Source organism: Bos mutus, chromosome 3 (genome assembly GCF_027580195.1).
Source record: "Bos mutus isolate GX-2022 chromosome 3, NWIPB_WYAK_1.1, whole genome shotgun sequence".
Lineage (NCBI taxonomy): Eukaryota > Metazoa > Chordata > Mammalia > Artiodactyla > Bovidae > Bos > Bos mutus.
Window position 1 is genome coordinate 19118910 of NC_091619.1, and position 27075 is coordinate 19145984.

Genomic DNA, 27075 nt, shown 5'->3' on the forward strand with positions numbered 1-27075 from the left:
CTCCGGCCTCCCCTCCTGCCGTGGGGGGCGCCCAGAACCAACAATAAGCTGAGACAGAGACCTAGAGGCCGAGGTAGAAGAAATATGGACTTTAATGAAGATTCTTTCCCTTTGGTATAAGTGAGACCCGTGAAAACATCCAAACAAAAAGAAAAGAAAAAAAGGGAGGCGAGGATTTAGTCCACTCTCCCTTATCTACAAGGCCTAAAGACAGAGCAGGACCGGATCCTCTGTTGCTGCTGCAGGGCGAGGCCTGGAGAAGGGATTAAATAACCGTGACCCACGCCTCCTGTGAAACCAACAGCCAAACTTATGCCTCCCCGCCTCGCAGTGGGAGGGCCAAGTTTCTCTAGTCCTAGCTTACACTCCACTTCTCTGGGTCTCTCTGGTAGAAAAGATAAAGCTACCGGTTCCAACTGCCCCACAGGCCAGGGTGAGGAAAATGCCAAGAGTCGTAAAAGGGCTTTGAAAAAGTCAAAGAGGTGATGTATAAATGTCATCGATTATCATCATTTTGTGCTCAGGAATAAGCTATGGAAAACAAATTAGGAAAGTAAATCTACAGCCCTAAAATATACACGTATAAAATAAAAAATAAATGCAGTTCCAAACCTACCGATGGTATCTGGGGATTGTCTACTGCTTTAAAGTCTCAATGCCCCTGTTCCCACCTCTACCAAATCCAGCTGGGATGACAGCTCCATCATCCCCCCCAGCACCCCTGCAGGGGGAGGCAGGGCAGAGGCCAGGAGGAAGGGCTGTACTTTGGCTGTAGAGTATAGCATGCATGCAACATGGGAGGGGGGGCTTACGAAATGTATATACAGACCCCTGGGTGAGGGGCCCCGGCCACGAGGCACTGAGCAGGGGAGGGGTCCATCTCCCCACTGGCTGAGAGCAGGGCGCCGCGGCAGTCTCTAAGGGCTGCACATCCCAGGGAGAGGGGACAGCTGCTACTCCTGCCTCTGCTGGCCCAACCTAAACTGGAGGAGGTGCTGAGCGAGGAGAGGACGGGGTCCCAGAAGCCAAGAAGCTGTCAGCACCCCCATCCTTGACTTCAGGGGCCCAAGAACTCTTTGCATAAAATATCTTCAGACCTAGGAGATGGTCAAAGGCACAAAGTTTGAATGCTGGGAGGGAGGGTTGTTGAGAGGAGTCTGGGGTACCTGAGCCCAGGGGTAGACTAAAGGTATGATTCAGTTCCCCTTCCCTGAAAGGGTGATTGCTCCGCTGGGCCTATCGCCACAGAACATCTTCCATGACCAGGAGGCATCCTGCCCAGGCCTCCAGCACCCACCTTGGGGAAGAGGGTATCAAGTTGGCACAGGAAAGGCCCAGGGAAGGGGGCCACTCTGTACATTAATACTTTGGTGAGGTCTGGGGAGAAGCAGGACTCTACCCCTGGTTCCTGACTCAAACCCTCTCACTCAGCTGCATGCTGAACCCAGTGTCCACAGTATCTCCAGCCCTACACAAGGCCAGGCCCATGGAGCACTCCCAAGTGAGGTCCTAAGAGTCAGGGAATAGGGTGGAAGGGACCGCAGGGCGTCTTCTGAGAGAAAGCACTGGAACAGGTCACAGTTTCCGCTCCACAGGCTGCTGGAGACACAGTTCGCTGCCCGCAGAGATGATGGGCAAGTGATTGTCCATGTGGTAGCTGATGAGGTGACTGACACTCTCAAAGCGGTGATCCTTTGTCCGAACCTGGGGAGTGGGAAGGGAGAAAGTCGAATCAGGTGAAGAGTCAGATAAAACCTCAGTCTCTAAGGCCGAGGAAGCTGGGATAGTCAAGAGGGTTGAGGCAGGAGAAAAAGATGGCAGGAGAGGGAGGGCCCTCGGTCCTGATCACTGAGGCTTCTCTGGGAAGAGAAGCTGGAGACAGCTGTGGGAATGGGCAAGTCAGTGGACTGGGAAAAGGCAGAACAGACATCAGCCCAGAAGTCGTGAAACTGAAGGCTAGCTACTCCTTACTTGACCTAGAGGAGGACAGTATGTCTCAGAAGAAGATACACAGTACAAAAAAAAGACATGCAAAGGAGGCTGAGACTGCTGTAGGAACAAGACCCAAGTTATGACGGGCAGGGGGCAGTGCAGACAGGAGATAGGACTCTGGTCTGATCCCTGAGTCTGGAGGAGCTGGGGAGGCCCCTGGCTCGTCTCGTGAAAAGTTTTGGGATATTTAGCCTCTAGACAACTGACAAAGAGCACTACAACTTCTGAAGGATGGTTTCCTTATTTGTCAAAAGAGGGACTGGTGAGATGACCACTTCCTAGCTCTCGAGGGCATAACGTTTGAGGACTGGCCAGGACTGAAGGGAATACAGCTCAGGTGAGGGATGTGAGAAGGGAAGGAACCCTAAACCACTAGACGAGGGAGACACCAGACACCTTGAGAACAGGGGAGGCCCAGATAGAGGTGCCCAGCGGACAAAGTCTAGGAAGCAGTAAGGGAGGAAGAGAGCCACAGGTAGGCTGCTGCACCTTCCTTTCTGCCATGCCCACCTACACCCCTGCCACACTCACCACACCCTCAGGGTCCACCAGGAGCAGGTGCTTGGGCTGCCCACTCTGCAGGCCGGTGAGCACGTACTGGCCCGGCGTGGTTGTGCTTTCCCGCACCAGGAAGTCCCCGTTGACTTGTAGCAATGCCTCAGCCTCCCGCCGGCTCAGCTTCCCGTGGAACCAGGGCTCCCCTCGGAGCTGCTCAGCCATGGCTGTTGACTGGGGAGGTGGAGGCATTCGCAAGGCATCTTCAAAGGGCTCTGGGATACAGAGAGAGAGCTAGGAGAGGCAGCTGACACAACCCCACCTCAGGACCCAGACCTTTAGGGAGGGGAGGCCAGGAAGGAAAGAGCAGAGAGGCAGTAAAAGAGGAGGAACCAAGTGGGAAGACGGAGACTCAGAAAGGCGAGAGGTATACTTACTCATGTCAAAGAGGTCTCGGGGTGCACTGCCATTGATGGTAGGATTGGGGGGCCCGGCCCCAGCCCCTGCTTGCCGGGCCTTGTCTAGGTTCTGGACATTGACATAGGAGGGGTCATCAAAGAGCTCTCTGCCTGCTGAGGAAACGGAGGCTTTAGAGTGCCCCCCGCCCTGCTTCTCACTCCCCCTCTGCCCCTCTCAGTCCCCTTCATACCTGAGCTGGGTGGCGGGGGCGGCATCTGTCTGCGGGCTTCTGGGTCTCCCCCAGCAGGCTGCCCCACAGGCTGAAGGGACCAAGACAGAGTGAAACCAGAGGCCCTAACCAGATGTTCCCATCCAAGCCCCGCCCGCCTCTATCCAAGCAACTTACCAGCGTGGCTCCCAGGTGGCTGGGGGTCTGGGCACTGGGCGGAGTGGGTCGAGCAGCCCCTGGGAGGGCTCCTTCCCGAAGCCTCATGTCCACCACACCCCCAAGAGGTGGTTCCTTCCCCGGGAAGTCATTATAGTACTGATGGTCAGGGGGCTCTTCCTCCTCCTCATCCCAAGCTGAGCCATCAAAGCCAGCCATCCTGAGAGAGACAGGAGGGAGAAAGGAGTGTGGATGGGAGGACAGAGGGAGATGGGAACAGTGGTCATGTATTGGGTATTCCCTGAGGGGTAGGCCTCAGGCTGGGTGTTTCATATATAATCATTTCACTCTCTGGGCAACCGATAAAGCAGATACTGTTTCCTTCTCCAGTTTTTTAGGTGAGGAAAATGATGATCAGGGATAAAAAGATTTTGGTCACACAACTAAGAAATGGTCGGATGGCATCACCGACTCAATGGATATGAGTTTGAGCAAACTTTGGGAGATAGTGGAGGACAGGGAAGCCTGGCGTGCTGCAGTCCGTGGGGTCGCAAAGAGTTGGACACAACTCAGCGACTGAACCACCACTACTACTGGTGGAGCAGAATGTCAATTCAGATTCTGCCTTAACGTCATGCCCTTGATTGTCACGTAGCCTCCCAAGAGGGAGGGGAAGCACCAAGTAACCAGGGAGGGGGTGCCCCAGAATATTGCAACACCTCCTCTAAATACTCGATCCTACTGGTCTGAGGTGGGAAACGTGACCATCTCAGGAAAAAGCCATCCTCCCTTGCCCAAATTCTTGATGGCTTCTAGAGACAAGAACGTGAAGAACTAAACTACATACGGAGAGAAGCACAAAAGGACAGACCAGAAACGAGACGGCTGGGAAAAGAGAAGCCCATCTAGCCAGGGACAAGCTGGGCGTCCTGCACTGCAGCCCCGCCACGGGCACCCGACGGGAAGAGCTGGCCCTGCAGCGGGCAGGGCCACGGAGCACCTTCCTGCCGGCTACAGGAAACTTAAGAATAGCAGGAAGCAGGGGCACGCAGGTTATTTCCTTCCCTGCACTTTTCTGAGCTGGAGTGTGGGAAGAGCAGCCCTCCTTTTCCAGTTCTGGTCTGGGGCCCCCGGGAGCGGGCTGCCCCCAGCCCCCCACCCGCCTCGCCCGCGCACCTGTCGTGGGGGGTGACGAGCCTGGGCGGGTTCCTGAGGTACTGTTTGAAGCGCAGCTCGAAGGCCTGGCCGATGGTGCTGATGACATCCTGAGCGAGCCCTTCGGGACACTCCAGGATGTGGCAGGCTGCGGGCGCAGCAGAGGCTGTTAGGGAGCTGGGCGGCGGGGGGAACCGTGGGGCTGGGAGGAGGCACAGACGGGGCCCTCGGCCTCTGTCCTTGGCAGGAGGAGCCCCCGGGCCCTGCTCACCTGCCCCTTGGACAGCCAGCCCCGCCCAGTGCTCCCATCCACACCTCACCTCTCTGATTCACCGGGTCTTTGGCAACATAGGCAACATACTCGGCTGTGTCCTGGGGTGGACAGAGGCAGAAGAGGCCAGTTAGCTAAACTGTACAGCCCCACCCCACTCCTGACCCCTTCAAGCCCAGTCTTTCTCATACACTGCCTCAATCCCAGCAGGCTCGCTTCTCTCGCCAGTGTCCTCCCAATCCCCTCACTCTCCTCCCACCACCTGAGCTCCATTCCCCAACTCACCGGGTCCCCGCCGGATGCAAACGAGATGGACTGCATGTGGTGGTTGGCGATGATCTGAGCATTAGGGCAGAGGATGGAGACGGAAAGGAATGATGGGCATCAGGCAGCCTCAGAGTCTACTGGGCACCGCCCACCAATGGCCAAGACCCCGGAGTCCCAGTCTCATCCTTTTGGCTTCTCAACGCGTGTTCTCCTAATCTCCTCCTTCCCTACTGTTCCGCTGCTCCCAAGCCTTCTCTCCCAGATAACCAAGTTCCCATTTAGCCCTCCCATTGATGTTTCTGCCCACCCCCAACTGCCTCACCCCACCAACCTGTTTGCAGTCTGCGGCCATGAGGTTGAGGCTGCTGGTGGAGACGGTCAGAGTGATTGGCATTCCAGCAAATTTCAGGTTACTCCTCCCCAGAATGGAGCTGAGTGGACGGCTACAGGGCTACGGAAGGGCCCAAGGGTCTCAGAAGCTGGGGGGTCCCCCACACCAGGAAACCCCCACACTCCTGCCTTCCAGACTTCTCCCCACCTGCCCCACACTAGCCTTCCCCCTGCTCCTCCACATCTCCCAGCATCCCTAGCCCCACCGACCCCGGGTACCTTTCTCCTCCTTGTTGCCCCCTTAGCACCCGGCACAGCCTCACACACCAGACTGATGGCCTCCCTGGGGAAAGAGGGATACTCAGACCCAGAGCCTGCCTCCCACTCGGCTGGGGCCGCCACAGGGCTGGGGGAGGGGAAGGCCAGGCCAGACTCCAGGGGCACTCCAGGCTCTTTGTCGTGGTGGATTGAATTAAGGGCCTTTAATATTTGATGACACTGAGAGGCCGCTTCCTGGCTGATTGGGTTAGGGCCTCAATGGGTCTGGCCCCACCCCCTTCCAACTACCAAATGTCCCATCCCCTTCCCAAAGGCAGCAGCAACCTTCCAGCTACCCCCATTTTCCACTCCAGCTCTAGCTGCCAGCTGCCTCTGCCACCTCCCCAACTCCCGGGGCTGGATAGTAAGAAGGAGCCAGGTCAAAGTTGCCCCTTTACATTAGGACTTAGACTCACTTCCCTAACTTTCTCTCAACCCCCTTTACCACCCAAAGATAAGCCATCACTAGCACCACCACCACGTGACCCATGCTCCCCACCCCTCATGAATCCTGGGACCACTCCTCCCCAAGCCCCACTAACCTGGTGACCTGAGTCCGGGTGTTGAAGTCAAGGGCGCGCATTGACTGCAGGACCTCCACACAGCCCATGTACTGAGGGGAGGGACAGGGGGACATCGGTAAGCCACCTCCCCCCACCTCTTCATAAAAGGCCCTAGGACTTCTCCTTCCGTGGTCCCTCGGGGAAGTAAAGATGAAGAAGCTCTGCCCACTGCCCATGGATATATCCCACAACATGCAGGACAAGAGGGGCAAAGAGAGAAGGCAAGCTAGGCGGACCTCATGCCTGTGGGAAGAGAATTTGGGAGGCGTGACGGGGCATCGGGTGGGATGGAGTGACATCTCCAGAAGCGGGCAGGAGACCGGAGGGGATAGTCAAGAGTCACTCATTCCAACACTTACTAAGGGCTTGTGCTGGGCTTTGTGCTAAGCATGGCGGGGTGGGGGTAGGGGAGTCACAGAAGGAAGGGGCCCCAGACAGAGCTGGAAGGGAAGAGGTGAGAGAATTGGAGAAGGGGCAAGAAAGGTTTAAGAAACAGGACAACCGAAACCAAGGGAGTTGCTGGGGAAGAGCAGGGGGGAAAAAATGAGATTAGTAAGCAGAGGAACTGGAGGGGTCCGTAAGCAGAGGAACTGGAGGGGTCCGGGAGGGAGTGGGAGGGAGAGGATATTCACTCACCCGAACCAAGTAGGAAACCCCGGGTCCCATGACTTTGTCGTTGGGATGCAGCCAGCCCCGCGTGGGCTTATTGACAAAGCTCCCGTGGCGAGTCCACTCCTCGCCCCCCAGCTGGCCCCCTTCCACCCGAGTCCTGCGCCCGCCGCCTCCACTCAGCTTGTTCATGTCCTGGAGGAGGGGCAGGGGGCCTGAGTCCAGCGTGGCTGCCCCTGCGACCCCCTCCCCGTCCTCATTTGCCCTTCCTGGCTCCCCCTTCGGGCCCGGGCGCCCCCCAGCTGGGCTGGCCAGCTTCAGGCTGCTCATCCGGGGGAAGAAGGAGCACAGGGTGGTGGGGCTATCGTCCCCAGGCACAGGTGGCAGCACGGGCCCCAGGGACGAGGCTGAGGGGGACGGCAGCTCCTCCGGTGGGGTGGACCCTGAGGCCCCCTCCTCCAGCGATGACAGAGACTCATTCCGAAGTGGGTTATACTTGGGCTTGGGGGGCAGGAGATCCATGGCTGGAGTGAGAGGGAGGCTGCTGCCCAGCCTGGCCCCCCTGCCAGTCAGGGCAAGGGGGCCAGGCAGGGGGCATCCCAGGCCCTTAGTCTAATCGGACCTCTGTGGCCCAGGGATCTCAAGGGTCCTGGGGAGGGAGAGGGACAAGTAGCTCTGCCTTCCCCGGCTCAGACCCAGACAGTTTCAGGCCCCATCCCCGCCCAGCGTGGAGCCTCTTCTCAGGCTGAGAAGAGAACAGGCTGGACCTAGAGCTGCCTGGCTCCTCCCCAGGGGCGGGGAGCTAAGGGGAGAGACCAATCCCGGGGACAGTGCTGACTCACAGGCTCTGAGGGGCTGAGCCCCCAACACTGCCCCAACCCAGAACTCTCGCAGGGCAGAGCGATCCATGTCCCCCTGCCAGATCCCCCCACCCAACCGAACAAACAAGTAATTAGGGGAGGAGTAAAGTGGGAATGCGGGGGAAGGATGGAGGAGTGAGAAGGAAAGGAGGGCGATAAGAGGAGGTCTGGATCAATCCAGACCGGACAAGGGCAGGCCAAAGGGTGCAGGAAGCTGAGGGAGGGCGGTGGCGTGGCGGGGGTGGGGGTGGGGGGGTCAGGGAGGAGGTTGAGGGAGGAAACAGAGGCAGCTGGGGGTGGGAAAGGGAGGGGATCCCTGAGCTCAGCAATTCCCTTCCTGTCCTGGTTGAACACTCACATTCCCTCAGCCCCCAGCTCCAGCACCCCCTCACCACTGCCCCACAGAGGGGTGACGGCCCTAGGGAGCCTGGGCCATTAGCCTCCTTGGCTCTCACAGCTGTGGAGGGAGCTAAAGAAATGGGAAAAAGAAGGGCATGGTCCCAGTGGATACAGGGAGGGGCCAAGAGGAAGAGCAAAGCTGTTAAAGTAAGAAGAATAAAGTCCAACCTGGTGGCACATCAGGGAGCCGCCAGGCAGGAGCTGGAGCAGAGGACAGTCTGGTGGAGGCTTGTTCTCCGTGCATGGCGCCTACCATGCCAAGGAGCAGAGGCCCAAGCCAAGTACTTTTCTGCCCCACTCTTCCACAGGAAAGTAAGCTGTCAAGGGTAGAAGGGGTGGGGGGTGGCCAGGGCATTGACACTAAGGTCAGATCCCTAGACCTGCAGGTGAACACATACCCCTCCTTTTTAGTAGTGACCAGAAAGCGCAGGTATCCACCACGGAGCATGATGCCCCTCATACCAAGGACAGTCTGGCTGAAGGAGGTGGGGCAGTGTGACGGTTCTCCAAGAGAGGTGGCCAGGAAGGGACAGAGAGGCAGAAGACAAATCTGTGCTCATAAGAAAGGGGTGCCAGAAGAGGATTGAGGCTGGACACAGGGAACAGTCCCAAACTCATTCCTTCCACCCACAGCATCCTGCCACAGCTCTGCTCCAGGGGGCCACAGAGGAAGTTGGAAAGCAACCAAAAATAAGTAGTAAAAGATACATATACCCTCACCAGGCTCACCGCGGAATTACCTATCTTTAGATTTACTTCAGAATATTAAAAAAAAATGCAAATTATCGTGTTACAGTGATTAACAACCCTGACAATTAAAACATGTCAGATACTGTGCTTATCACCGCCCCCGTAGTCCTCAACCCAGGAGAGCTTTACCACTCCATGCACAACTCCTGAGAAGAAAATCTATCACTGTTTCCTAAGGCCTCAGCACTCAGAAACAGAGAGAATGAGGAAAGGATTCTGCCAAAGCCTCACCGCTCCCCCCAACACACACACACCAGGATATCCTCATCTTTAGAGGTGGGCATTCTGTGGGTGCCTGCAGAATCCAGAGACAAGGAATGACCAACAGGTGTGGGCATGTTTAGAAAAGAAAGAGGAAGTAGGGCTCTTTAAATTTACGGAGGAAGAAAGGAGATTGCTACTGGGAATCTGAAGGAAGAAAGGAGATTGCTACTGAGAATCTGAACGACTGGGTGTGGGGAAGAAGTTGCATGTGGCTTTTCAGCCCAGCAGGGAGGAGGAGGCAAGAAAGGCGGAAAGTAGCAGGAAATGGCGAAAGCCTCAGGAATGTTTCCAGCAGGGAAGGCTGGGCAAGCAGGACCAGGAGAAATGCCTAGACTAGAACTCTGTTTGGGGGAGGGGAAGAGCCAGAGAAGTGGTGGGGCCTGAAGAGTCCCTTAAAAAAAAAAAAAAAATCAAACAGCAAAAAGGACACTGTTACCTACACCCATTCCAAGCCACCGTCTTCAGGTGGTAGAAAACTTTCTCTTCTGTCACACCCACATGTCACACATCGACAAATCCACGGCCCTACCCAGCTCCCGTCGTACAGGTATGAGACAAACAGCTGTTTCTGGGGTGGAGTCGGTCCTGGGAAGGGAAACTCAGGGAGTGGGGCAGGGAATCTATGAGCAAGTCTCCCTCCCACTCTCGTGCCAAACCCCAAGTCCAGCCCCCTTCAAGTAGGTCCACCCTTGGAAGGGGCTAAGGGAGAGAAAAAGGGCTGCCTCTAATCTCTTACTCCTCAGAGTCAGAGATGTGAACTTTTGACTTCCTATCCAGTGGAGCCTAAGAGCTCAGGAAAACTGAGCCAAGGGCCCCAAAGAGAAAAGGAACGAGGAAGCGCCAGCAGGTGAAGTTTCTGGGATTGAAGACAAAGCTCCTGAGGCGATGACAAGGGTCCAACCGGGATAACGCTCCTGAAGGGGCGTGGCCCCTCAAGACGCGTGCACCAGAGACTCCAGGGGGAGAGGCTTCTGGACGATCTGACGTGGATTAAGGAAGGGGCGAGGCTTCTAAAGGGGCGGAACCCTTAGGGAGGCGTGGCCTCACGAATTCGAATAGTTCCTTGAGTAGCAGGGTTCTGCCCTTTTGGGAGCTAGGCTTTTGATAGGTGTTAGCGGAGAATCGTCTCGAGGAGGCGGAGTTTCGGGGAATCGGAAGGACTAACGCAGGGGTTTGGAAGCATGTCTGGGGGTGGGACTTCCAGGAAAGCTGGACGACAGGGTAGGACTGGGGACAATAAATGGAAAATAAGTCGGGGTTCGGAGAGCCCCCTGAAGTTGGGAGGTGGGACTTCCGGGGAGGGGGTCTCAGGGGGCGGGACTTGTAAATGAAGACCGGAAGTAGGGTCCCGGGAGAGGGGTTCCGGGGTAGAGGAGTGGGTCACCTAAGAAGAAAAATGTCCCAACTCACCAGGACTTCATGGAGTCTCCGCACCGCACCGCGGGCCGATTTGGTTCCGGATCACGCCACTGCCTCCTCAGGTCGCCGCTCCAACTTTCTCCCCGGGCCCGGCCTCCCTGGAGAAACTTTATTACACTCACTTCCGGCCTCACTAACCCCTGACCCTCTACCTCATTGTCCCTCCTTCACCCGTCCCACTTTCCCGAATCAGCCAATGGCAGCGCGAGGACGCGCACAGTGGCAATGATAGCCAATAAAAAGCCTATTTTTTACTTACGGCAATTCTTGAGCAATGTTCAGTCCAATGAGGACTTGAGTAGAAGCAAACCTAAGCCAATCGGAGGCTTGAAGGTGGGGTTGTCCCGCCTTCCTCCAGAGGGACCAATAGACAGCGCAGGCGGCGTGTTTGAAAGCGAGGCCAAAGAGGGTGGGAGCGCGTGCTGCTGGGAGTTGTTCGGAGGTTGGCGGCGCGGGGCTGAAGGTCCTCAGGCAGAGTGATCATGTCGCACAAACAAATTTACTATTCGGACAAATACGACGACGAGGAGTTCGAGTACCGGTTAGTGCCGGCGCGGGGGCAATATCAAGGTCGTGAGTTTTGACAACTGAGGGCAGGAGAATTGGTAACGGGGACTGAAACAGCAGAGTTGGCGCATGCGCGGGAGGTTAACGGGAATGGGTGCGTTTAGAGTGTAAGGCGCATGCGCGAAAGGTAGGGGGCAATTTAAAAAAAACTCTAAAGTGATAGCGAATTTGGAAGGAGGCGTGGGTGGTCGTGGTTAGAGTGTTCGAATGTTAGAATACTGACCACCCTCAGCTTTGCGGGTTTCTGGACTATTCTCTCACCTCAGTTGAGTAAACTGAACTTGCCTTCTTGAGACTGTATTACAGCCACACCGTAGAGCCTTCTGGGAGAAGGTGGCAAAGGCGAAGCTTGAATTTTCTTCGAGTCCTCAAAGTGAGGGGAGTTCTAAGAGAGCCTGAGTGTTGCTTATTAATCCATGGGAAAGGGGCGTGATTGTCTGATTTGTTTTAGGAAGGGGGGGCTTCGAGGAACTGGAATGGAATAAAACTGACCAGGAACACTGAGGAAAGACTTAATATGGCCCTAATAGATCACCGTCAAATGTTTGAAGGGCATCTACTTGGGAAACAATTATGGAGTGTTTATAGGTTTCAGGTGTTCTGCTAAAGTACACGGATAAGCCACGGTCCCTGCTTTCAACAGACCTAAAAAATATGTGGAAATACTGACAGGCTTCAGAAAGAAGATGATAATTGGTATGATAGAGCTATGTACAGGTAGGTTGTGGTGGGAGCACGTAGGATTCACCAAGCATGATAAAGAAAGGAATCCGTACAGAATTTGCATTTGATAAACCCTAAGTCCAAAATTCTAGATTAGAAAATAATTTAAAAAATAGAAAATAATTTTACAAATGTTGGCATTCCACTAATCTGTAGTAAGCCTTAATAGTTAAAACAACTGGAAGCTTGGTTTTCTTGTGTTTCTTCAGCCTAGTGCAGGGCTCTGAGCCTTCTGGAGAACTTGGTGTATGCTGTCAAATAACACTGTTTGCATTATTTTTATGTCAAATCCTTGGGAAAAGATCCCCAGCCCTGGGATTTCACTGGTGGTCCAGTGGCTAAGATGCCAAACACCCAATGCAGGGGACCTGGGTTCAATCCCTGGTCAGGGAACTACAGGGAACTAGGTCCCACATGCTGCAACTACAAACCAGACCAAAAGAAAAGAAACACTCCAGCCCTGTTTGAACCCAGTTAACTTTCTTTTTCTCAGCTGTTTTTGTCAACATCTGAACTTGGCTAACTAAAATTGTGTGCTTAAAATGTCTTTGCAGGGCTAGGGAGACATCATTAGTTTCATCCTCTGGAGGATGTAAGTCTTGGCAGTGATATTTGATTTAAGGAAAGGTTTGTTTTGTTTTTTTGGTCTAAATAGTCCTGGAACCCAGTCTTTATGCCAGAGGCTTGTTAGGATGTAAGCTGTTTTCAGACATTTAGACTAGAATTGACTCGAGGGTGGTGGGGGGAGTGGAATCCCTTTTACTTAGCAGAGAGAGAGCATTCAATGCAGTTTCACTGAACATAATCAAGTCTGGGTCACCCCAATTCAAGTAGTCATTTCTTTGCTATAAAAGGAGACTTATCCTTGGTTAGGAAAGCATGAAGTCTCCCCCAAAGAAGTCTGGTGGCATATCCTTTCAGAGTTGAAAAATGTAACTTATGAGGATAGATTTTAAAAGATAAGATTTTTCTATTTCATTCTTGGTGGCAGGGGTGGGTAAAAAAGTCTTTATTTCACCAGCAGATAAATTCAGGTCATCTAAGATTTAGTAACCAAATGGATTATGAGAAAAATGTTTGCCTTCAGGTGTTTGTAAAATTGTAAAACTTAAAAATAAGGGAGGGGATTGTGGACATTTTTGTACATAGGCCATAGAAATGTATATAAGTATAAATGTATAAATAGATATCTTTGTTGTTGTTTAGTCCCTAAGTCGTGTCCAACTCTTTGCGACCCCATGGATTATAGCCCGCTAGGCTCCTCTGTCCATGGAATTCCCCAGGCAAGAATACTGGAGTGGGTTGCTATTTCCTTCTCCATATAGTTGATTTTATGTTCTGGCTCTTCCACACAGCACTCCCTGATAGGCCTTTCCTCTCTGAAATTACTTCTCTCCCTTCCTTACAACCCTGTTCAGAGCCACCCCTAATTATTAACTGTGTGTGTTCTGGGGCTCCCGTTATATTAAGAGTAATCAACTAGAGGACTGTAAGTGGCTGTAATTTTGGCACTCATTCACGGGTGTTATTCATTAATATGTACTTTCTAATATACTTTCGTGAGAATTTATGTAACTTGGCCCGTAACTTGGGCTTTTTTTCTAGCTGCCTTTGCACTACAATAAGATTTTATAAACTCCCTGCCATTACAAACTGGTTTCTCTTTTCTTGTCTGTCTTGGCTTTACCTGCTGGCCCCCCTCATCTGATAGATTGTACCCAATACTGATACAAATTTCCCACCTTCCCATGTTTCTATTACAGGCATGTCATGTTGCCCAAGGACATAGCCAAGCTGGTCCCTAAAACTCATTTGATGTCTGAATCTGAATGGAGGAATCTTGGTGTTCAGCAGAGTCAGGGATGGGTCCATTATATGATCCATGAACCAGGTCAGTGCAATGGCAGAAAGCAACCATGTAGGACCAAGGAAATGAAGGAATGATAGGTGGGGATGATTTATGGGTTTCTTAACTCACCAACCATCTAGAAAAACAGGAGTGACCAAAAATAAGAAATACAGTATCTGGGAGGTTCAGATACAACCTGTCACTGGAGGGGAAAAAAAAAACTCCTTTAATCTCTAATTCAGTCAGAGAAGACATATATATATGTGTGTGTGTGTGTGTGTTTAAAGACCACATATATCTTGGTGTAGAGGTTATGGCCTCTTCTTCATTCTCCATCAGAAAGTGAATTTTGAGATGTGTTCCAAATAAACCAAGGAAAGTATATTTCTTGATAAGGCACCAGACACCAAACTATCAGGCAAAACTAATAAAGGACACCCCGGGGCTATAGAAGCATAGCAAGAAAACCGATATTAACAATTCTGTGCTTGGTACACAAGCCAGGCTTCTGGGTCTGCTTCTAAGGCCATATGCTTAAATCTTTATTTAGTTACAAAGATCTAAATGGTGATAGCTGGGAAGAGGGAGTGGGATACACTGTAGGTTGTGCATGGGATGGTGTGATTTCACTTACTCTTTAGATCTCACTCTTTCAGAACCTCACATCTTGCTGTTCCGGCGCCCACTGCCCAAGAAACCAAAGAAATGAAGCTGGGGAGCCACTTTTCAGCCTCAAGCTTTACACAGCTGTCCTCACTTGCTAACATCTTCCTGATGACATTATTGTGTTGCCTTCTTGTTTCTCACTTTGATATTTAAAGGATTTTCAATACACTGTATGTGCTGGTGACTGCTTTGCTTCTTGAGCAGAACTGACAGGAAGGACCACAGCCCAGCTGGATGAGTGAGTGCTCTCTGGGTTGCAGCCTCAGCTAAGTGTGACCCCCAAAACCTACGTGAGCTCTGAATCCAGCAGAACACGCTTGACAGATGGAGAAAGCATCTGAGAAGAAGACCACGGCTATTCCAGGGATTGTGTAAACTTGGCTGTTTTGGGTTTTTTCCTGCCAGGTGTTGTGTGTATGTTGATTTATGTTTCAGTATATTGGAAACTTTCCATTTTATTCCAAGAAATCTGTTCCATGTTAAAAGCCTTGATTAAAGAGGAAGTTTTTATAATCTAATTCTCTAATTGTTAAAGTTCCCCCCCCCTCCTCAGGACATCACCCTCACTATTATGGTTCTAATTATATGCTCTTCAGTAAGATAATGAAGCTCGGCTCTTTGTTAACACTGAGGTTTGTTTCAACATTGAAGTTAACTGGTTTGTAATCTACTTTAAGTAGACTTTGCTGTCAAATATCTACTGAAATATATTTCACTCTAACTACAGGCCTAAGAGAGGTTATATAGGGACAACAACATCTCATCAAAACAAATCAGTTGTTTTCTATGGTCGGGTACTGCCATTAACATAGTCTGAGTTTTTTTGAAGGGCATACAAGAGTTCTTGGGGCTTCCTTGGTGGCTCAGACAGTAAAGAATCTTCCTACAATGCAGGAAACCCAGATTTGATCCCTGGGTTGGGAAGATCCTCTGGAGAAGGGAATGGCTACCCACTCCATTATTCTATTCTTGCCTGGAGAATTCCATGGACAGAAGAGCCTGGCGGGCTATAATCCATAGGGTCACAAAGAGACTTTACACTTATCAAGGGTAAAGTGGGGCTGCTAGTATACTCCACTTCCTGACCAGCCTAAGGCTCCGGCACATCTATGGCCTGTTCAGTCCACAGAGTGGTTTGGGAGTGTTTTCAGTGGTTCTCACTTTGGCCAAACATTGGAATCACCTGAGTAGCTTTAAAGTGCTGATACCTGAGTCATTCCCAGGGAAGTGGACTTAATTGGTCTGGGGTATGGCCTGGATAAGGGGATTTCACCTGGATAAGGGGATTTCAAGCATTCTTAAAAAGGTAGTTACTGCACTGAGCTTTGAGAAAACGGTTGTAAACTGTGGCTATTTAAGAGGCATTTTGCCAAATAGCAGCTTACTTTCTACTTTCAATAGTAGTGCTCAGTAAGGGAGATTAGTCTTCCCACTTTCTCTTAATTTTTCACTCATTTATTCCTAGAGCAGCAGTAGTCAGCGTTCAGGTGTGGTCCCTGGTCCGGAAGCATCAGAATCACCTGGAAACCCAGAAGTGCTCATTCTTGGACTCCACCCTAGACCTACTGAATCAAACTCTAAGGGTTGGACACAGTGACATTTTAACAGGCTCTTTAGGTGATTCTGGTGCACACTTAAATTTGAGAACCCACTAAAAGACTCAGAGCTGATGTTGATGGGTAGGGAGGAGGCATTTCAGGGAGGGGCTTGTCAAATATCACCATGATTATTAAAGATACTGTAGCATATGGCTTATGCCATTAGGAAAGCCCAAGTTTGTTTTTTTAGAGTGGAGACTCTCTTAATTGGAAAAACAAAACTGGGCTTATTACCTGAAGGTTCTAGAAGCCTGGCTCTATCATTCACTGAAGTGTTTTTGTGGGGTTTATGTGGCATCTCTTCACCTTTTTGAACCTGTTGCCCATCTGTAAAATGGGCATATCTGTCTCAGAGGGGTTTTAGCAGAGTAAAATGAGGCAGTGTGGCTCAGTTCTCCACATGAAATTTTAGACCTTTACTACAAAAAGCAATGGCATCAGCATGACAGGAGCGTTTGTTAAATGCAGATCTCTGGCCCCACCCAAACGGCCAGAATCCTGTAGATTTAATCAGCATATTAAAAAGGCCCCCAGACGATTGACAGGAGTATTAAGTACTTTTAGACCAGAGGCAAAATAAGTGGAAGCTGAGAATCCAAAGTGGACAGTGGCCCTCCCTTTGTCGCTGCCCTCACTTGTACCTACAAGACCAATTAACTGGGAGAGGTTATGTTTAAAGCACCATCTGGAACAAGGTGGGGCAAGACTTCGTTGTCAAAAAAGCTGAAGTAATTAGCTTTATCGTTTATAAGAGACAAATGAAAGTTCCACACAATAAAAGCTCACCACCAGGATCTCATTAACTCACGGGCAATCCTGACAATTTTTCTTGGTGTCCGTCCAACTTCCACTTGCTTCAGTGTAAAATCCCCTTTGACACCAGTGCAGCCCCTGACTCCTCAGAATGAGTCATGGTTCATGAGTAACAGATAGTATGTGCACGCAAGAATTTGAACACTGAGCGGAGGTGAGAGTCAAGCGCCTCCTTACTTCCAGCACCAGAGGGGAGCACCACAAACACCTTAGAGCCCCTTCAGCCCTCGGCTCCTTCCACTCCTCAGGTTCTTTCCTGAGAGAAAAGCCCCGCCCCCCGGCTAAGGCCCAGCCCCCTCGCTTCCGGGTGAGGGTGGCCACGTGGTTGTCGCCAATAACAACCCAGCACCACTCCCGCCCTCTGGATGAAGCTCGCGAGCAATGGTCGACTACACCAATGGACCCATAGAAGTAGTCTGAGCGACGGCCAAAATAACCAATTAATATGAGGTGAGTGTGAATCTGAGGCGGGACTCTGAGTACGGAAGCTGCCCCGAGACAAGAGGAAAGGAGAGGGAAAGACCCGGTGAAAGAGTAAGAGGCAGGTGAGAACCTGGAAGAGCTCAGCAGTCTGAAGCGTGGCGGGAAAAGACAGGATTCTGGGCCAGAAAGGGTGTGGAAGCCTGCAGAAGAAGGCTGCTGAGTTCTGGTCGGTGGTGTAAGGAGGGAACGTATTTAAAGGAGCCAAGGCCCAGGATAAGGTAGACATTTAAAGGGACAGGTGCCCCAAAGAGAAGACACATATAAATATAAAAGCACAGATGCCCTGGATAGAGCCGACCCTAGAGGAGCCGAGCTCTGCAGCAGAAGACATTTTTAAGTGGTAGATTCGGGAGAGAAGGACATTTTAAGGCGACTAGGACGGAGCATAGAAGACATTGAAAGAGGTGTGGGCTAGAGTTTAAGAACACGTTTATTAAACGGACAGGGATAAAGGAGTCTATTGTCAAGGGCCTGGTGAGGAAAACTATGCACTCCTCCTCTTCCCCATTGTCCTTTCTGGCTCCTCCAGGTTCCCTCCACCCCGGAATCCCTCTTCCCAGGCTATGACCCTCAGTGCCCTGTAGACCTGGCTGGCCCCCAATGCTTGCGACCCCTAATTGGGGGTCTGGGTGGCTACTGGAGGGCCTTCCGGAGGGGCAGAGAAGGCAGGACCATGGCATCTAGGGCCTCTGAACCTCCGCCAGGGCGCAGCGTGACGGCGGGCATCATCATTGTTGGAGATGAGATCCTCAAGGTGTGTCTGGGACAGAGGAGGGGGGAGGGGCAGCATTCTCCGGTCCTTGGGAGCTTGCTCCACGTTCTGTTGAGGGAGGGTGAACCAGGGTGGGAGCCCTCTTGCTGCAGTAGGGCCCTGGAGTGAGTCCAAGATATTGGAGGGAAAGTGACCCTTATTCTTTCGATTACTGTGTTGAAAAACTTGTAGCAAATTCCCTACAAATTGCCAAGCAGTATGGTAGGGGGAGGAGGACCTTTACAGAAATGACAAGGAGTCCAGCGTGTATAGGAGGTACAGGTGCATGTATTATTTCAGAGTTATGTCCAACCTATTTGGAAAAATGACCCAAAGCATTCAGGAGAGATAGAAGGAAAGTACTAGAAGGGGGAAATCTCTTCTGAATGATCAGGGAAGTCTCACTAGAGGTCATGGTGGGCATCAGGTTTGTAATAGTAATATTGAGTGCTTACTAGGGCCTGGCAGTGTGCTTGTATTACATCACATATGTGATTTTCCTAATCCTTACAACAACCCTATGACGTGGGTACTTTTATTCCAAATCTCAATGAATAGATACTGAGACTGAGGCTCAGAAAGGTTGAGAGGCTTTCCCTGAACAGCTATAAGTGGTAGGTGGGATTCCAACTTGATTCACATTTACTCCAGAGCCAACCTTAACCACTAAACTCTAGAGAAGTAGAAGGAGATAGGGCTAGAAAAGAAGAATGCGTACACACCAGAGACACACAGCCTCAGATATTCTGCAAAGGAATTTGAACTTTATTCTGTATATGGTTGGAAATAACAAGTGACTTTTGAGCCAAGAGTGACACAATCACAGTGACATGTTAGCAAGGTTGCTGCAGAGGCCTAGGGCAGAGTGCTGTGGCAGGACACTGGGAGCCTGGCCAGGGGTCTGTTGCCACCATCCAGGTGAAAGGTGCCAAGGACCTGTTTGGTGGCAGTAGGAACAAAGAAGAGAGCAGATGGAGAGACATTTCAGAAGTAGAATTGACAGCATGAAGGGCCTGACAGGCTGCAGACAGTGTCTGAGGATGCCACTGACCCAAGTAACAACGGCCAGAAATCTGAAGATGCCCTTAAGCACTTGGGGCCAGGGGACTGAAACTGTCAGGGTTGATGAGGAAGTGGATGAGTGGTCCACATAAAATTGATAATTGAATCCATAAGCAGAGAGGAGGTCAAGGTCCAAGCGCAGAGATGGAAGCCCAAGGTGGATCACATTACCCCTGACTCCATTCACATGGATTTTCCCACTCTTGGGCCCAGTGTGGGCTTGTGGGCTGCCAGAGGTGGGTGTCCCCCAAAGAGCAGAGTGCTCTGTCAGCAGGCAGTTGCAGCTTGATCCTTCCTGCTTTGCCCTGCATCCCCACAGCACTGACATGCTCATCTTCCCCATCCCCAATCTCCCAGGGACACACTCAAGACACCAACACCTACTTTCTGTGCCGGACACTGCGTTCCCTGGGGGTCCAGGTGTGCCGAGTCTCTGTGGTACCCGACGAGGTAGCCACCATCGCAGCTGAGATCACAGCTTTCTCCAGCCGCTTCACCCACGTCCTCACAGCAGGGGGTATCGGCCCCACACATGATGATGTGACGTTTGAGGCAGTGGCCCAGGCTTTTGGGGACGAGCTTAAGCCACACCCTGAGCTGGAAGCGGCCATCAAGGCCCTAGGAGGGGCGGGCTGGGAGAAACTGTCACGGGTGCCCACCTCTGCCCGCCTGCATTATGGCACAGATCCTCACACTGGCCACCCCTTCCGATTCCCACTAGTCTCCGTCCGAAATGTCTACCTCTTCCCGGGAATTCCGGAGCTGCTGCGTCGGGTGCTGGAAGGGCTGAAGGGGCTGTTCCAAAACACAGCTGTTCAGTTCCACTTGCGGGAAATGTATGTGGCAGCTAACGAGGCCTCTATCGCCCCCATCCTGGCTGAGGCCCAGGCCCATTTTGGGCGCAGGCTTGGCCTGGGTTCCTACCCTGACTGGGGCAGTAACTACTATCAGGTGAAGCTGACACTGGACTCTGAGGAAGAAGGGCCCCTGGAGGAGTGCCTGGCCTACCTGACCGCCCGTCTACCCCAAGGATCAGTGGTGCCCTACGTGCCCAATGCCGTGGAGCAGGCCGGTGAGGCCGTGTACAAACTCACTGAGTCAGGTAGGCACCTCCTGGGGAAGGGGCAGAAGGTGCCAGACCACTGGTGCCACCCTAGGTCTTAGGAGTGGTGGGCTGTTGGAGGCTTGCCGCAGATCCAAGAGAAGGTAGAAGATAGCTACAGCTGATTCATTCATTCTTCCAATAAATATCAATTGAGTACCTCCTTTCAGCAACATTGTGCTGGGTGTTGGGGGTTTAGCGCAACAGGACAGAGGTACCCCTGCTCTGGACAAGGAGTTTTAACAGGAGAGGGGGATGTTAAAAAGGTAATCGTGCATGAGGGGTCAGTGATGAAGGGATTTCCACAGCAGGGAGATCAGCCTTGATCTGGGCTTGGAGAAGGCTTCCCTGGGTGAGTGACACATAAGCTGAGTGATAAGGAGGATTTTCACATGGCGCTAGTGGTAAAGAACCCCCTTGCCAATGCTGAAGACTTAAGAGACGCAGGTTTGATCCCTAGGTCAGGAAGATCCCCTGGAGGAGAGCATAGCAATCCACTCCAGTATTCATGCCTGGAGAATCCTGTGGACAGAGGAGCCTGGCAGAATATAGTCCGTAGGGTCACAAAGAGTCAGACACAACTGAAGCGACTTAGCACACACACATGCAAGAAGAATTTGGTTAGACCAGGAGATGGGCAGGAGGACAGTGTGAAAGAGGGAAGGAAGCAGCATGAGCTGTAGGAGAATGAAAAGAAACCAGGACCCCTCAGAGGGAATACACTGAGGTGAAGAATACCGTGAGGTATGGCTAAATGGCGGGCCAGGGGCAGATGAAGGAATTGAACACTGGGAAGATAGAGAGGGGCTAAAGCAAGGGCAGCTTGGCCCCCACTGCCCTCTGACAGCCATATGTAGCTAACTGATGCCCTCTTCCCTGCCTGCCTGGCAGGGTCTTCTCTGGGGGAGAAGGTGGCAGGTGCCCTCCAGACCATTGAGACTGCCCTGGCTCGGTACAGCCTCACCCAGCTCTGCGTGGGCTTCAACGGGGGCAAGGACTGCACTGCCCTCCTGCACCTCTTCCATGCCGCAGTGCAGAGGTGAGCTCACCCCCTGGAGGCAGACCCCAGAGATAGAGCTGCCCCATTGGCTAGTTCCCCATCCTAAGAAGCAGGAAGGAAGGGGGGTGTCTGGGTGGGGCTTGGCAGGGCAGTAGCCACAGTGACCAGTTCTGATCCTCCCCATATTTATTGAGCATCTGACACCTACCTGGCCCTGGGTATGGATGTGCCAGCCACCTTCCCCAACCACAGGGAAGTCACAGTCCTGTCGGGAGGTAAGGCCTACATACTAGAAACGGGTGTGGGCTCCAGGTTTTAGAGATCAGAGTGGGCTTGCCAGAGGAAATGGGTTCTTCCCTTCAGATGAGAAGGCCGAAAAGGGAGAAGGAGAGGGTGTCTATCCCAGTGGCCAAAGGGAACAGAGCAAGCTCTCTGGGGAGTGTTTCCTTGCCCATCCTGGCAAGCCAATGGATCCTGCCTCCTCCCCAGGAAGTGCCCTGATGCTCAGGAGCCCCTCCAGATCCTGTATATCCGCAGCATCTCCCCTTTCCCTGAGCTGGAGCAGTTTCTACAGGACACCATCAAGAGGTACTAGGGGCCTTGGAGATTTGGGATTCCAGAGGGACTTGGCAGGGCCCATTCCTGACTCCCGGCGCTCTTCCTCAGGTACAATCTGCAGGTGCTGGAGGCTGAAGGAGACATGAAGCAGGCCCTAAGTGAGCTGCAGGCACGGCACCCCCAGCTGGAGGCTGTGCTGATGGGCACCCGCCGCACTGACCCCTACTCCTGCAGCCTCTGCCCCTTCAGCCCCACCGACCCAGGCTGGCCTGCATTCATGCGCATCAACCCACTCCTGGTATGGGGAAGGGGGTTTCTTGCCTTCAGTCTCCTGTCCCCCGTCAGTCACTGCACCCTGGCTTCCTGGGGCGGGCTTGGGCTTGGATGAAATGGCCCCATCAGCCAAGGGAGGCAGTGGTATTTATTCATTCAGCCTTTTGATCAGGTTATATTGAGCACTAATTCAACAGCAAGCATTGTGGACCGAACAGTGTCTTAGACCTGTGCTGTCCAATATGGTAGCCGTGAGCCATTTATTTACACTTGAATTGTAATTAATTGAAATGAAATACAAATTGCTTTAAAAAGTTGAATTGTATACTTTAAAAAGATGAATATCATGGCTTATGAATTATATCTCAATTTTTTAATTAAATACGATTCAAACTTCAGTTCCTTAGTTGTACGTTGTACTAGCCCTATGTCAAATGACTACCATGTTAGACAGCATAGATACAGACCATTTCCATCATTGCAGAAAGTTCTACTGGACAGCACAGGCTTACACAAATAGCCTTAAACAGCCTCTCCCTTTCCTCCTGGAAATTACATGCCAGCGGAGGGTGGATTGAGAATGGGGAGGGGACGGGATGGTTTCTCTCATTGATTGGCATACACAGAGCAAGATGTACCGGAGAGTTTAGTAGCAGGCCCTCCCTCCAAGGATAGGGGAGCAAAAGAACTGGGATAGGCTCTTTCCCAGGTGGATGAAGGTAGATGTAGGAGGGGGAGTATTTGTGACTCCGCTCTGATGCTGGCCTCCCAGGACTGGACCTACAGAGACATCTGGGACTTTCTGCGCCAACTGTTTGTCCCCTACTGTATCCTGTATGACCGAGGGTAAGCTGTTGGGGGAACAGGATGGGTATGTGGAAGACATGAGGGTGCTGGGACTGGGAACACCAAGCCCACCACAAACCCACCATACCCTCCACCCCCCCCACCCCACCCCCCACCCAGCTACACATCACTGGGAAGCCGGGAGAACACAGTACGGAACCCGGCCCTGAAGTGCCTGAGCCCAGGAGGACAGCCCACCTACCGTCCGGCCTACCTGCTTGAGAATGAAGACGAGGAGCGGAACTCCCGCACGTGACCTCCCACTCCCGCCCTTTCCAAGGAGGGAAGGAAGGAGGCCATCCTGGGGTCTAACCTGTCAATAAACCACCTCTCCTGTGCCTGTTGCTCTGGCTCTGCCTTTGTCTTCCTGCTTCAGGGAACGGGAGAAGCAAAAGGAAGCCAGGCCCTGGCAGCTCGGAGCCCCCAGTGCTCACTCTAAGGGGGATGTGGGGGAGAGCAGGCTGGAAAGGAGCTCTCTCTGATGATTTTCAGTGCCAGCCTCAGCAGGAGCCCACTAGAGGGCAGAAGCAGGGAGCAGTGCCAACCCTGGGGGGTAGAGGGGAGGGACAACCAGCCAGTAGACCCAGGGTTTGAAGACCCAGGCTGGAAAAAGGGAAGCTGAGCTGGCCTGGCCATGGAGGATGAAAGATGGAGTGGCCAGGCCCTCCTACTAACCCCATCCCAGCATCCCTGGGCACAGGGGCTGACTCAGCCCATTCTCGGGCCCAGAACCTTCCTGTGCTAGACCCTGGGGCCCTTGTGCCCACAGTCATGAGGTCTGAAGGGGGTGGGGACAATGAAGATAAAAGGCACAGGACGCAGCTACCACACCCTTCCTCAGCTGCAGCCCACATGCAGCCCCGGACACAGCCCCTAGCCCAGACCCTGCCCTTCTCCCTCGGAGGAGTCCTGAGAGACACTGGACTTAGGGTTCCCATCATGAAGATGGGCACAGGGTGGGAGGGCCTGCAGCGGACCCTGAAGGAAATAGCCTACATCCTCCTCTGCTGCTGGTGTATCAAGGAGCTGCTGGATTAATGGTGGCAGAGACCTGCCTCCACTCCACGGGCACCATGGCTGGCATCATTCAGGTGGGCAGGGTAGAGCAGACAGACAGGAGGCACGGTTGCAACTTCTGTGGTAGAGCCTGCCTCTCAGCTTCCCATTCTTCTTTTTATAGCACCCAGTCCAGCGTCCATCAAGACTCCCGGAGCCGGCTGTGCTTGACCAAGGATGGGCCACAAACACCAAGTGAAGTGCTATCCTGGTTCCAGTTTGTGCCATCTGTCAGACCTGCCTCATCTCTGGGCCTCCGTACCCAGCCCCCACCTCCAGCGCACCTCTGGTGCACAGGAGCTTGGCCTGCTGGCTAGGACCCCAGTCAGACTGCAGCAGGACCTGGCGCTCCTCCAAGTCTGGCTCGGGGAGCCTACTGGCCCAGATGGCTGATCTTACCATACCCTCCCAATACCAGGAATGGCCTGCCCCCAGTCTCTCTGTTTGAGAATCACTGAACTATATGTATAATAAATAGGCCTTGAGACCGAAAGTTCTAAATGTCTACAGGGGAATCAGAAAAAGTCAGCACGGGAACAGTTTGGGACCCAGGGAGGAAAGGAGGTTGTCCTGGATAGAAAGACTGAAAGCCAGGTTTCCTGACTCACTGGTGCCTGGGTGGGGAGGGCGTTGGGTGGAAAGGCCCGGTTCCTCCCAACTTGTAGAAAGGGAGGAGTCTAGCTTGGGTGGGGTCTTTATGAGGCCCTCCATGTAAGGCTGGGAACCTAAATAGAAGACCTGATCTAGCCAGCTCCCTGCCCCTGAAGATCTTGGGGAAAGCACTGAGCTGGTACTAGTTCCCAGCTTACAGAGATCAGGCCCTGCTCCTCTAGCTCACACACAAAGCTGCAAGGGAAAGCTGTCCTGCAGGCTTATGACAATGCACAGGACACAGCCAAAATGAGCAGAATTGACTCTTCGCTTCCCCTTGGCAGCCACCAACACATGCTCTCCCTGAATCACTCCCTGGGATCAGTACACACCAGTTATTTACATCGTCCTGCTCCTGCCTACTGACATGCCCACTCAGACCCCCACAACCTCAGAGCCAGCCAAAGTGTCCCTCGGATCTCTACCCAGCATTCTCTGGGACCCAGTTATGCCTTTGCCCCGTTCTGTCCTGGGACACTGGCCTGGAGGTGGTGTATGCGACCCTCTCCCACTGCCAGGGACCAGCTCTTCCTCAGACTTCTTAGTTAACTCCTTTTCCCCTGGGCTTGTTTTCTTTTTCTTTGTTTGTCAAAGTAACGTATGCCTAGAGCAAAGAACTCTGATAATTCTTTATCCCCTAGCACCTATCCCCTGGCTTTCCTCCCCAGAGGTAACCATGGTGACCCGTTTCTTGGACAGCATTTTTTTTTTAAGTTCTTTAAATTGACGTATAGTTGACTTACAATATTATATTAGTTTCAGGTATACAGCATAGTGATTCAAAATTTTTATAGATTATACTCCATTTAAAGATATTATAAAATGTTGGCTATATTCCCTGTGCTGTACAAAATATACTTGTAGCTTATTTATTTTATACATAGTAGTTTGTACCTCTTAATCCCCTAGACCTATCTTGTCCCTCCCCCTTCCCTTTCCACTAGTAACCACTAGTTTGTTCTCTGTATCTTATATCCATTCGTTTTGTTTTTTAGATTCCATGTGTGAGTGATAACATACCATATTTGTCTTTCTCTGGCTTATTTCATTAAGCATAATACCCTCCAGGTTCAACCATGCTGTTGCAAATGGCAAAAGATTCATTCATTCATTTAACATATATTATTGAGCATCTGCTGTATGCCATTCTGGCTGCTTTGAATACAGCAGAGAACAAAACAGATCCCTATACTTAAAAGGCAGAGGAACCAGAGATCAAATGGCCAACATCCGCTGGATCATGGAAAAAGCAAGAGAGTTCCAGAAAAACATCTATTTCTGCTTTATTGACTACGCCAAAGCCTTTGACTGTGTGGATCACAATAAACTGTGGAAAATTCTGAAAGAGATGGGAATACCAGACCACCTGACCTGCCTCTTGAGAAATCTGTATGCAGGTCAGGAAGCAACAGTTAGAACTGGACATGGAACAACAGACTGGTTCCAAATACGAAAAGGAGTACATCAAGGCTGTATATTGTCACCCTGCTTATTTAACTTCTATGCAGAGTACATCATGAGAAATGCTGGACTGGAAGAAGCACAAGCTGGAATCAAGATTGCTAGGAGAAATATCAATAACCTCAGATATGCAGATGACACCACCCTTATGGCAGAAAGTGAAGAGGAACTCAAAAGCCTCTTGATGAAAGTGAAAGAGGAGAGTGGAAAAGTTGGCTTAAAGCTCAAGATTCAGAAAACAAAGATCATGGCATCCCGTCCCATCACTTCATGGGAAATAGATGGGGAAACAGTGGAAACAGTGTCAGACTTTATTTTTGGGGGCTCCAAAACCACTGCAGATGGTGACTGCAGCCATGAAATTAAAAGACGCTTACTCCTTGGAAGGAAAGTTATGACCAACCTAGATAGCATATTCAAAAGCAGAAACATCACTTTGCCAACAAAGGTCCGTCTAGTCAAGGCTATGGTTTTTCCAGTGGTCATGTATGGACGTGAGAGTTGGACTGTGAAGAAGGCTGAGTGCCGAAAAATTGATGCTTTTGAACTGTGGTGTTGGAGAAGACTCTTGAGAGTCCCTTGGACTGCAAGGAGATCCAACCAGTCCATTCTAAAGGAGATCAGCCCTGGGTGTTCTTTGGAAGGAACGATACTAAAGCTGAAACTCCAGTACTTTGGCCACCTTATGCGAAGAGTTAACTCATTGGAAAAGACTCTGATGCTGGGAGGGATTGGGGGCAGGAGGAGAAGGGGACGACAGAGGATGAGATGGCTGGATGGCATCACCCACTCGATGGACGTGAGTCTGAGTGAACTCCGGGAATTGGTGATGGACAGGGAGGCCTGGCGTGCTGTGATTCATGGAGTCACAAAGAGTCGGACACAACTGAGCGACTGAACTGAACTGATACTTATGGAGCTTGCGTGCTGGTGGGTAGAGACAGAAAATATAAACATAAAAACAAGCACATTGATGTTATTAGGTAGGTGCTATGGAAAAAGAGAAAGTTGAGCTAGAGGTGGGAGTTGGAGCAAGCCTAGTAGGCCATGGTAACAACTTGAGATTGTATGCTGAGTGAAATAAGGAACTGTTGCAGGCAGCTGAGCATGAACTGGTTTTTTTATTTAAAAGGTTCACAC

The 27075-nt window shown here is 51.7% G+C and overlaps 4 protein-coding genes across 13 annotated transcripts; 3 read left to right on the plus strand and 1 right to left on the minus strand.

Annotated features, from left to right (window-relative positions):
- Window positions 1–74: 74 nt before the first annotated feature.
- SHC1 (SHC adaptor protein 1) lies at window positions 75–10619 on the minus strand. 8 transcript variants are annotated; one of them, XM_070367285.1, is made up of 14 exons: window positions 10468–10619; window positions 9498–9642; window positions 6812–6979; window positions 6155–6225; window positions 5574–5637; window positions 5296–5415; window positions 4983–5036; window positions 4747–4798; window positions 4448–4628; window positions 3293–3491; window positions 3137–3206; window positions 2925–3059; window positions 2524–2762; window positions 75–1704 (listed from the first exon to the last, which is right to left on the minus strand). In XM_070367285.1, the coding sequence occupies exons 2-14, from the start codon at window positions 9501–9503 to the stop codon at window positions 1576–1578; spliced, it is 1488 nt and encodes a 495-aa protein (XP_070223386.1). In that variant the 5' UTR covers window positions 9504–9642; window positions 10468–10619; the 3' UTR covers window positions 75–1575. The 8 variants fall into 8 exon arrangements, with proteins under 8 accessions (XP_070223386.1, XP_070223388.1, XP_070223387.1 ...); XM_070367287.1 differs by having other exon boundaries at window positions 9494–9642; XM_070367286.1 differs by having other exon boundaries at window positions 9498–9655; window positions 10468–10614.
- Window positions 10620–10858: 239 nt separating this feature from the next.
- Window positions 10859–14867, plus strand: CKS1B (CDC28 protein kinase regulatory subunit 1B). The gene is made up of 3 exons (XM_005898663.2): window positions 10859–11017; window positions 13530–13657; window positions 14272–14867. The coding sequence occupies exons 1-3, from the start codon at window positions 10959–10961 to the stop codon at window positions 14322–14324; spliced, it is 240 nt and encodes a 79-aa protein (XP_005898725.1). The 5' UTR covers window positions 10859–10958; the 3' UTR covers window positions 14325–14867.
- A 2123-nt stretch (window positions 14868–16990) lies between these two features.
- FLAD1 (flavin adenine dinucleotide synthetase 1) lies at window positions 16991–23105 on the plus strand. 3 transcript variants are annotated; one of them, XM_070367291.1, is made up of 8 exons: window positions 16991–17142; window positions 17705–17929; window positions 19346–20090; window positions 20982–21129; window positions 21580–21678; window positions 21757–21946; window positions 22694–22767; window positions 22888–23105. In XM_070367291.1, exons 2-8 carry the CDS (start codon window positions 17849–17851, stop codon window positions 23021–23023), a joined length of 1473 nt encoding a protein of 490 aa, XP_070223392.1. In that variant the 5' UTR covers window positions 16991–17142; window positions 17705–17848; the 3' UTR covers window positions 23024–23105. The 3 variants fall into 3 exon arrangements, with proteins under 3 accessions (XP_070223392.1, XP_070223391.1, XP_070223393.1); XM_070367290.1 differs by having other exon boundaries at window positions 17091–17237; XM_070367292.1 differs by lacking the exon at window positions 16991–17142 and adding an exon at window positions 17250–17393.
- Window positions 23106–23244: 139 nt separating this feature from the next.
- On the plus strand, window positions 23245–25709 carry LENEP (lens epithelial protein). Its single transcript, XM_005898667.3, has 2 exons — window positions 23245–23858; window positions 23948–25709. Exon 1 carries the CDS (start codon window positions 23416–23418, stop codon window positions 23803–23805), a length of 390 nt encoding a protein of 129 aa, XP_005898729.2. The 5' UTR covers window positions 23245–23415; the 3' UTR covers window positions 23806–23858; window positions 23948–25709.
- The last annotated feature ends 1366 nt before the right edge of the window (window positions 25710–27075 follow it).